The 10,509-nt window shown below is 40.8% G+C and overlaps 1 protein-coding gene across 3 annotated transcripts in view; it reads left to right on the top strand.

Annotated features, from left to right (window-relative positions):
- The first annotated feature begins 4,939 nt into the window (after nucleotides 1-4,939).
- MRPS31 (mitochondrial ribosomal protein S31) overlaps nucleotides 4,940-10,509 on the top strand; it is a 30,574-nt gene continuing 25,004 nt past the window's right edge. The window contains exons 1-2 of one of the 3 annotated variants that reach the window (XM_036831814.1): nucleotides 4,940-5,178; nucleotides 8,753-9,037. In XM_036831814.1, coding sequence (XP_036687709.1) covers nucleotides 5,054-5,178; nucleotides 8,753-9,037 — 410 coding nt within the window. In that variant the 5' untranslated portion in view covers nucleotides 4,940-5,053. The remainder of the gene's footprint in view (nucleotides 5,179-8,752; nucleotides 9,038-10,509) is intronic. The other 2 variants (XM_036831813.1, XM_036831815.1) reach the window with 2 other exon arrangements.

The following is a 10,509-nucleotide window of genomic DNA, read 5'->3' as shown; positions in this document are numbered from 1 at the left end:
TAAACTGCTATTTTAATATCTTTGTTGCTCTTTTGTAACATTGTATAACTTAGCCTGTTTTCAATATTTCTATATAATTATTAATACTATGCATAACAGTTTTACAGTTTAGTGAACCACCAGTTATTGAATCGCACTTCTAACCTGTTAGCTAACAAATTTCAAATTATCATTTATTCATGGAGTGCTTTGGAATTAGAGTGTATATATCATTTGAGTGGAGTGTGTGTGTGTGTGTGTGTATGTGTGTGTGTGTTACATGGCAATAAATATAACTATCACACTGGACTCTAGGTGGCTATCAGCACAGGCTTCAACCACTGTATTCTGGCAGCTGGCCCAACCCTTTCCCTTTGTATCTGGTGACACCCGAGGGCAGGTCTAATTCTCAGAGCTGGTCCTTCCTGTCTGCCCATCCTGCTGCAGAGAGCCAACAATGCCTATCTATGTGTCAGGATATGACCCCTCCTAAACTCTCAGGCTCGCCTCACCCAAGGATGTACTATAATCAGAACATTTGAAAAACTCTTCTCAATATCGAATGCTACATGCACGTATTGCTTTACAACACAATTGATGCAATATCAATATTCCTTTTACTTAGATTTCCGCCTTTGAATCATAGATTCCAGAGGTCTGCCGCACCATGAATTGACTGGAATCAATATTCTCCTGATTAAAAAAATTCTTTCATTTCATTTTCTTTAGCATCTGCAAGTAGAAATATATTACAGTTCTTAAAAACAACAGCAATATATTCTCCCTGGACTATCTGATAAGGGTTGACTGATGAAAGTTCACCGTTAGGTCCAGAAGTAGTAATTGCTGAAAAAAGTTGGCTTTGGTGCTCTCCAGGTGTGCCCCATTTAAAATCATAAGGCATTCTTATAAAGAACAGTGTTTACTATCCTTCTCAATAATTTAGCATCAACCAAAATTGTTTTCTGCAGGAGCTTTGGAGTTGGCGAACACATCTATGTGCTGGGAGGGTGCAAAATTTTATATAAATTGAAATATGAACTTCTTAAAAGACCATCAAGATGGTTGGAAATGGAAAAAAAGAACCCCGGCAGAACAGACTGGTAAAGTGAATGGGCTTAATTAAAAGTTTGCCAAGATGTGGTGGTAGCCCTCCTTCTCCTCTTTCACCTCCACCTCTACTTCCACCTCCTTCTTCTCCTTCTGCTTCCTTCTCTTCTTCCCTCTTCCTATTACTCCTTGTTCCTCTTCTGTTTGAATATTGTTTTCATTATGAAACATAACATGTGACCAGGAGAGTCCATGAAGCTGAAATTATGGTTTAAATAATTACTATAAACACAAATCCATGCAGTCATCACCAGCTCAAGAAAAAGACAGTTACCCGCTCTCCTGTGTGTCCCACCCCACTTATTACCTCTCCAACTCCCCAATTCTTTTCCTTTTCCTTTAGAATTTTACCACTATGTGTGCATATCTCAACAGTATTATTTGATCTTGCCTGTTTTTGACTTTTATGTAAGTGTAATCATACTATAGGAATTTTAGTGGCTTGCTTATTTTCATTTACTGTAATGATTTATGTTACTGTGTATAACTGCAGTTTACTTATTCTCATTGCTATATAATACTCTATTGTGTATACCACATTTTATTTATCCATTCTACTGTTGGTGGACTTTTGGGTTGTTTCCAGTTTAGGCTATTAAGAACAATGCTGCTAAGAACATTAAAAAAAAAAAAAAAAGATGTGATGGTAGCAAGTCTCCAAAGATGGTCCCAATGAGCCACTCCTCCTGGAATTTGTTTATTTTTAAAGATTTATTTATTATTTATTTATTTATGGCCAGGTCGGGTCTTAGTTGCGGCATGTGTAATCTTCGTTGAGGCGCGTGGGATCTTCGTTGTGGTGCGCGGGCTTCTCTCTAGTTGTGGTGTGCGGGTTTTCTCTTCTCTAGTTGTGGCATGCGGGGTCCAGAGCGCGTGGGCTCTGTAGCTTGTGGCACATGGGCTCTAGGTGAGGTGCACGAGCTCAGTACTTGTGGCCCCGCAGCATGTGGGATCTTAGTTCACTGACTAGGGATCGAACCCAAGTCCCCTGCATTGTAAGGCAGATTCTTTACCACTGGACCACCAGGGAAGTCCCTACTTCTGTGAATCTGAAGGGAAATGTAGTTCCCTCCCTTAGAATCTGGGCTGGCCCTGTGACTCATTTTTTTACCAATGGAATGTCATAGAAGTGATGTTATGTGACTTCCAATGCTAGGTCATAAAAAGCTGTGTAGCTTTAGCCTGCGTCTGTGGAACCCTCACGGCAAGGCAAGCCAGCTTGCATGTAAGAAATTCAAATACCCTAAGGTGCCATGCTGTGAGGAAGCCCAAGCTAGCCAAGTAGAGAGGTGTAGGGAAGGAAAAGCATCTCTTTTCCATTTACCCATTGTAGGTTCATTGGCTGGGTCTCTGTAAATTAGACTGACAAAAGAGAGGTTAACAAGAGAAAAACAAATAGAAGTTTATTAACACATGCATCATGCATACACATAGGAGCACTCAGAGATGAGTAACTCAAATGAGTGGTTATAACTCAGGGTTATAGAGCATCTTAACAAAAAAACAGTACATTTTTAGAGACGGATGAAACCAAAGTGAAAGACTTTGAGTTTCTAGGGCAGCAGATTGTGAGAAGGCAAATATATGGGGGAACTAACAGAAGTTAGAGGTTAGTGAGTAAAGTTGGTTATGTGGATTCCTTTAGTGTCATCTCTGGGCTGACAAGCGTCTAGAGTTGTTTTCAGTGATTAATTTTTGTTCTTCCTGGTAGAGGAGGGTGGGGACATCTTTACAAATTTATGTCCTGCTTTTGGGCAAACAGAGGGAAGGCAGAGAGGTTTTTTTGTGTTTGCTTCTTCTCAAATGCTTACAGCTCAAAATAATCTTTATACCAAAGAGGCGTATTTTGGGCTGGCATATTCTGCTATCTCTCAGAGGCCATGTGGAAAGAGAGAGAGAGAGAGAGAGAGAGAGTTGCCCAGCCAGCCTGTTTCTTCCAGCCATTCCAGCTAAGCCATCAAATATGTGAATGAAAAAGCCATGTTGGACATCCAGTCCAGACTAGCTGCTATCTGACTGCAACCACATGAGAGACACCAAGCAGGAACCACCCAGCTGAGCCCAGTCAACCAGAGAGCCATGAGAGATAATAAATTGTTGTTTTAAGCCATTTAATTAAGTTTTGGGGTGGTCTGTTATGTAGCAATCGACAACTGGGACATAGAATGATTTTGTTTTTTTCATTTTCATGGCAGGCTTATGGAGTCAGTTAGTGTAGAATTTCATGAGACATTTAGGACAAAGTCACTGAGGTATGTCAGGACCTATTTCAGTTGATTTGCTGCCCCTTGCCCAAGGCACATTGTTCTAGAAAGTGCACTTCAAGGGGGCACTGGGAAGAAAATGACTGGTGAATCAACGCCAGAAAAGAAGGAGGATGAAAAACATTTTCTTTTAGGCTACGTTTTTGTCACTTTCATAAATGATTGCTCTGGACAATTGCACAAGTTACGGTTTTTCAAAGGACAAATCTATTCTTATTTTTCTCAGAATGTATTGAAGTTCTCTTGTGGTTTAATTTGCAGCCAGTTAGAGCTACTCTATTAATTATCCTTATTGTGGTAATAATTTCATGATGTATGCAAGTCAAATCATTATGCTGCACACCTTAAACTTACACAGTGCTCGTTGTCAATTATATCTCAACAAAACTGGAGGAAAAACAAACACCCCCCCACCCCCAAATAGAGTGCATTTCTTGTAGGCAGAAAAAAAAAAAAAAAAAAAGGAAAGCATCCTTGAGTATATTGTGTTTAGCATTGTCACATAAGTTCTGCCAGGGCTAGTGGATCTTAGCAAGATCTGTTCAACGTAAGCTGTGTTTTCAGCATCACAAAAAATTCCGCACCAGGGCTTCTCTGGTGGCGCAGTGGTTAAGAATCCACTCTGCCAAGGCAGGGGACATGGGTTTGAGCCCTGGTCCGGGAAGATCCCACATGCCGTGGAGCAACTAAGCCCGTGCACCACAACTACTGAGCCTGCGCTGTAGAGCCCGAGAGCCACAGTTGCTGAAGCCCATGCTCTGCAACGAGAAGCCACCTCAACAAGAAGCCCCAGCACGGCATCGCCCGCTCACCACAGCTAGAGAAAGCCCACGCGCAGCAATGAAGACCCAACGCAGCCAAAAATAAATAAATAAAATAAATAAATTTATTAAAAAAATTCTCCACCAATCTTGATTCGTTTTTGAAGCGGCAGGGAAAATGTTGATGCTAATATTCAGCCGACAGTATGGAATTCTAAGCTAGAGGTTGCCATGTGACCTACTAGCCGGCATTTTTCACCCGGGGGGTGTAGGCTCATGCCCTTCCAGATCTGAGAATCCCTCATCTCTTCTGGGCCACTGTTCACTGCCTTCATACGGGGCAGGAGAAAGCCAGGTCTTTCTCTTGCATTTTTTTTTTTTAATCTCTAAGGCCATTTTAGATCAATGAAACATATGTCTCATGTTTTGACTCTCCGTCAAAAACAGAGACTGAAAAGAAATACTAATTTATCGGACAGCATGTCCCATGTTAATTTTGTTTTTTAACCTCCTTGGTGGCCATGGATCATTTTGAGAATATGACGAACGCTGTGGATCCTCTCCCCCTAACGCCGCACAGTAGGGTCTGTTCTGCGCCTCATCTTACTGGCCCCATCAGCGGTATTTTGCACAGTTGATCGCTCCCTCCACTCTCAGCTCTCGGGTCAGGGCCCCGTCCCCAGCGCCACCCGCTTGCTGACCTCAGTTGACTCCACCTCTGGGATGGGGCCAGAATCGCCGAGGCGGGGAGGAGTCGCCTGGAGACGGCGGGCTCGGCCGCGGGCGAACCCGGAACACAATTAGCAGCCCCTGTTGTCCGCCGGCACACGAAGCGAGAGGAGCGCGTCGGGCTGGGGAACGGAAGCGGGAGCGGGGGGGCGTGTTTGTCAGAGGACGCGTCGTCTCCCCTGTGTGCCCTATTCTGTTTGTTTCTCCGCGATGTTTCCGAGGGTCTCGGCTCTCCTCCCTCTTCGCCCGCTTTCCCGCCTCCCTTTGTGCTCCGGAGGCCCAGAGGTATCGGCGGCCGCCGTCGTGCTACTCGCTTCTCCGCGTGGGACTGTCAGGTACCGCGTTGCAGCGCTGTTGGCCCCGCAGGTCTTCAGGCAACCCTTGTCTCCGTTCCTGCACATTCAGTGCTCTTTCTCCGGCTTCCTGGGGTCCGTGTTATGATCCGCGGGATCTTAGAAGCCGTCGCTTTAAATCTGAGCAAAGGGAAATCCCAGAAAGATAAAAATGACTTGCCCAAGGTCATGGTGACAGGCCTGGTCCGCTGCCCTGTGCTCTTTCTACGACATACCGTGCCTCATCTCTCTTGCCACTTCTCCCCTCATTTTACCCAGGTTCCAGAAAGCGAAGTTGTTTTGTTTTATGGTTTTGTTTTTTGGGTTTTTTTGCCTCCCAAGACTGTGATGGTTTCATTTTTACCTTCATTATTGAAAACGCTTGCCGTGTGCCAGCCCTGGGGTTAAGACGCTAGTAACACAGTCCTGCCATCGCCGAGCTTAGCGTTCCACCACATAGGCAATTCAAGTATAGTGGAGTAATCGCTGAGATAGTGTAGGTAGCGCAGAGTGCCACAGAATTCATTGAACTGGTAATTGCTGGGTGAGCAAATCGAGACGCCTAACCATTGCAGGAGAGGTTCAGAGTATCCTTTCTGGAAAAGAAGTCTGATAAAATCTAAAGGGGGCCCAAGGGTTGGAGTTAGCCAGGCAAGAAAAAGATTTGCAGCATACTTGGTGTTGGTATGTATTTTCTGAGAACTCTCATGATTATGAAAACTTCATTCTCCTGCATAGATATTCCGTGCAGATCAGTTGGGGGCCCTTTTGGTTAAGTACAGCCCTGAAGCAGGTTAGGAGCAGTGGGGATGGGAAGAAGTAGCTGGATGGAAAAGAATTCACGGGTGAAATTGCTAGGATGTGATATATGATGAGGTAAGAGTAGGGCAGTCAGAGCAAAGATTTCAGCTGGCTGCTTGGGAGGATTAGGGTACCATTAACATTAACAGAAGAAAGAGGAGCAGCTTTGAGAAGGCTTTTACAATATGTCATAGTTTTTAGAATACAAAAATAGCTATTTATGGTAAGAGGCCCCTTCAGTACGGAAGAGTGAAAAATGGAAAGTCAGTCTGAGAGGCAAGCTCTTGAATGTGGTTTTGGATGTGCTGCATTTGAAGTGCTGATGAGATGCTGTCAGTGGAAACAAGCCCAGGTGGGAGGTTAGGGCTAGAGTTTTATTATTTTAGTGTTATGGAGTTACTTCCTTATACATGATTTTCCTGGTATAAATATAGGTTACTTTCTGTAGTACTAGAACAGTCTTGGAAGGAAACATTGAAGTACGGGTTATATGTGAGATTCTTTCTCCTGATTGCCACCTTTCTGTTATAATACCTTTAGTATTAATTTAACTTTCACATGTAAAATAGTAGAGCATTTTCCTAAATTCAATGGTATCACATATTGAATATTACAATGTGTCCGTGTACTGAATTTTTTAAAATAAATTTATTTATTTATTTATGGCTGCGTTATTTATGGCCTTGTTGCTACACGCAGGCTTTCTCTGGTTGCGGCGAGCGGGGGCTACTCTTTGTTGCGGTGCACAGACTTCTCATTGCCATGGCTTCTCTTGTTGTGGAGCACAGGCTCTAGGTGCACGGGCTTCAGTAGTTGTGGCTCACGGGCTCAGTAGTTGTGGCACACAGGCTCTAGAGCGCAGGCTCAGTAGTTGTGGCGCACAAGCTTAGTTGCTCCGCGGCATGTGGGATCTTCCCAGACCAGGGCTCGAACCCGTGTCCCCTGCATTGGCAGACGGATTCTTAACCACTGCGCCACCAGGGAAGTCCCCTGTGTACTGATTATAAGGATACTGGTTAAGCAGTTGGTTTTCATTCGATTTTTAAGTGTCTGATGTGTTAGCCTCTGACATTTTTATGAGCAGATCAAATAGTTTGTTTCAGCGTTTTTGGAAATAGCCATTTCTCTTTCATTACAGGGTCCCTCATCTGGCACTACCACTTACTAGCTTTGAGAACTTGAGATACTATTTAACCCAGGGTCTGATGCAGGTTCTTGAGATCAGTTGCACCAGAATCACCTGAGGTCTTGATTAAATTCAGATCCTTGGGCCTGATTCCAAACTTACCAACTGAGAATCTCAGGAATCCATGTTTTAAATCAGCTCCCTAGGTGATTCATATAACCTCTAAAGGTTAAGAACCACTAATTTAACCTTTTTGAGCAGCAATTTCTTCTATAATATGGGAATAATAAAACCTGTTCTGTAAGAGTGTAAGGATTAAATGGCATGTGTAACATAGCTACTCAGATGTGGGCCTCTGATGGGCAGCCTCAGCATTACTTGGGAACTTGTTAGAAATGCAGACTCTGAGTTCCTCCCCAAAGCTACTGAATCAGAGTTCCTCGGTGGAACCAAAGAATCTGTGTTTCAGCAAGTCCTTTAGGTAGTTATCATGCATATTAAAGTTTGAGAAACAGTGCTCTAGCCTGTTAGCTTCATGAAATAGGCACCGTGAAATTTTTATTTACTAAGGCATCATCAATGCCTAGTATAGTGCCCAGCACAGAGTAGATATTCATTATATTTAATAAATGACTTTTTGTACTTTATACCCTCTTACTGAAACTAACACATTCATTAGTTTTTAAAATTCTTCAACATTAACTATCAAAAGGTTCTTAATGCCACAAAATAAAGTTAGATATTTGGGTTCCTTAGAATTGGGAAATCTTTTTTTGCATGAGTCTGAAATAGATGTGATTGTTTGTGTTGTTCTTTTTCACAAATAAATCTGAAGAAGAAAGCAGAATGACAACTCTAGCCACTGAAGATTCTTTTTTTCTGTTCCAGTTTAGCTTAGTTTACAGATAGTGGTCAGTTAAATGACATGGAGCTCAATGAGAAAGTTGAATAGATTAGAATCACACCCAGGAATTTTTTTGAAGAAAGTAACCTTTTTTTTTTACTGATAGCAATTTCTTTATTTTCATATTGTTTAATTGTGACTTTTTATAGAGATCTTATATCATGTTAAGAGCAAGGACTCGGCAGTCTGTCAGTTTGGGGTTTGAGAATAATACGTTGAAATTTATTAACCATGTCAGTGTTTTGCAACTTTTTTAATGTCATGGAACATAGATAATGATATTTGTACCAAACCTTGAGATAAATGGGAGGCGGTAACAGACAGGTGCACCAGCGGCCCTGCTCCTCGCCCAGCCACTTCAAGGACCAGGTGGTCAGTATCTCAGCACATCTGTAACTCATTTGTGCTCACCAGCGGGTCTTAGGCCTTAGTGAGCTCTGAGCTACATGACCTTGGCTAAGTTACTCCTCTGGTTTCCAGTTTCCTTATCTGCAAAATGGGGATAATACCTACCTTTTGGAGTTGATGTGGGTATGAGAAAATGTACATAAAATGTTGCACAAGACTAGGCACATAGTACATGTTCAATAAATGTTAAATTGCTGTCCTTACAGTTGCTGATAACAGTAATAAGCAAAAGGGAAGGGTTTAATTGAAAAAATTTTAAACACATAGAAGCAGCGTTTTGAGCCCCATACTATTTTGCAGTGTTTTTTTGTTTTCTTTTTTTTCTTTAATCTTTTCAGGACAAAAAATAATATCCAAAGATATTTTGGCACTAACGGCGTGATCTGTAGCAAAAAAGATGAGCATTCTGTTCCAACCCGTGAGATTTCCAAGGAGACAGAGAGCCAACACAGTGTAAAGGAGAATACAAAAAAAGACTTGGTAAATATTCTTAAGGGAATGAAAGTTGAATTAAGCACAGTAAATGTACAAACAACAAAGCCACCCAACAGAAGACAACTTAAAAGTTTGGCGGCTTCAACTGTCAGACCTCAGAATGCTCCAGAAGATGCCCCCCAAAAGAGGTAAATTGAATTGCAATTTGAGTGTTTTTCTTTGAAAGTAATTTTTGAAACTCCAGTCTTTTTCTTTTAGAAAAAAAAATTTTTAAGTACATTGGAGATACAGAGTTAATGAAGACTAAATATTAGTTTGTAAACACAGAGACTGATAATTAAATGAGAAATACTGTTATTGTTCTATATTTAAATAAGTGGATATCTGTATGGAGTCAAGAGGAAAAGAGTAGTGATCTAATTGAGAATTCCACATTCTCTTACATATTCATCACTTATTAACTGCATTTAATTGCTTCTTTAAGCTGTTAATTAACAAATTATTTACATCCTGATTTGAAGGTTGCTTTGTGTCTCTGAAGGACTTCTTTATTTGAAATTTCATTAAAAAAAGTCCACCTAGGATAGAATTTTGTCATGTTAATTACAGCTGTTTCATATTACTTCCTTTGACCAGTAATTATCAGGGCTCTCAGCTTACGTGGTTTCCTCAAAGTATTGTAATTACTTGTGCTTGTCAAAAGAGTATAATATTTTACTGATTCTAAGTGCAATCGGTGATATTTTAGCATTGTGTTGTAGTTTAAATGGCAGTATTTTGTTTTAGTGATATATAAATAATGATTACACCAGTGACATCGTCAATTCAAGTAATAAGAAATGTGGCTTTAAGATCTCCATCTCTGACTTCTCTTAGCAGAATAAACAGATAGTATAGATTTCTATTCCCAGAATGACTTAACATTTTAACAGAACTGCTTGGTTTCTACATTGTATCATATTGTATCTAAACTACCACTGGAAAGCATAATTGGGTGGTAGAGAGTAAGCTAATTCAAACAGGAAATGCCCATGTTAAGTACCTTCTCCTCCTTTTTAGAAACAATATAAAACAAATAAAAAATATATACACATGTAATTAGGTAATACTCCGACACACATTTATAATTACTTATGAAGAGTGAGGGTTTTTCCCCAGCTTCCAGACCTGTTTATGATTCATTTCGCTTTTTATTATAATTATACAATTTAATTAACTATTAATGAAATGGTTAAAATGAGTTGATTGCTTTGCAAAGACTCAGTAAAGGTAATTTTAAAAGTTGCTTTCCAATTAGGTATGAATGAGACAAGCATAAGAGTACAGGAAAATTCTGCACTCAGACTGCTTTGTAAGCGTTTTAAATTCTTGCTCCATGTTTCCACTTTAAAGAAACCAAAACTGGCAATATTGGAGGATGTACTATGGGTGTAGTATACATATAAGAGATGTATCAATACCTTGAACTTCTATCAGTGGTCCTGTGTTCAAAGAAGAGGCTTTGATCCTATATCAAAAGATTGGTGAATGAGATACATTTATTTTGAGTTTTTAAAAATGTATCTTTTAATGATTCCCACCCCCCTCCAGTCTGCTTTTTTTTTTTTTAAGGAATCCCAGATGCAGAGAATTGGGTTAGTCATCGTCTTTGATTCATGAT

Source organism: Balaenoptera musculus, chromosome 18, assembly GCF_009873245.2.
Source record: "Balaenoptera musculus isolate JJ_BM4_2016_0621 chromosome 18, mBalMus1.pri.v3, whole genome shotgun sequence".
Classification (NCBI taxonomy): Eukaryota; Metazoa; Chordata; class Mammalia; order Artiodactyla; family Balaenopteridae; genus Balaenoptera; species Balaenoptera musculus.
Note: the sequence above shows the minus strand (reverse complement) of the source record. Positions and strands in the feature narration are given on the sequence as shown.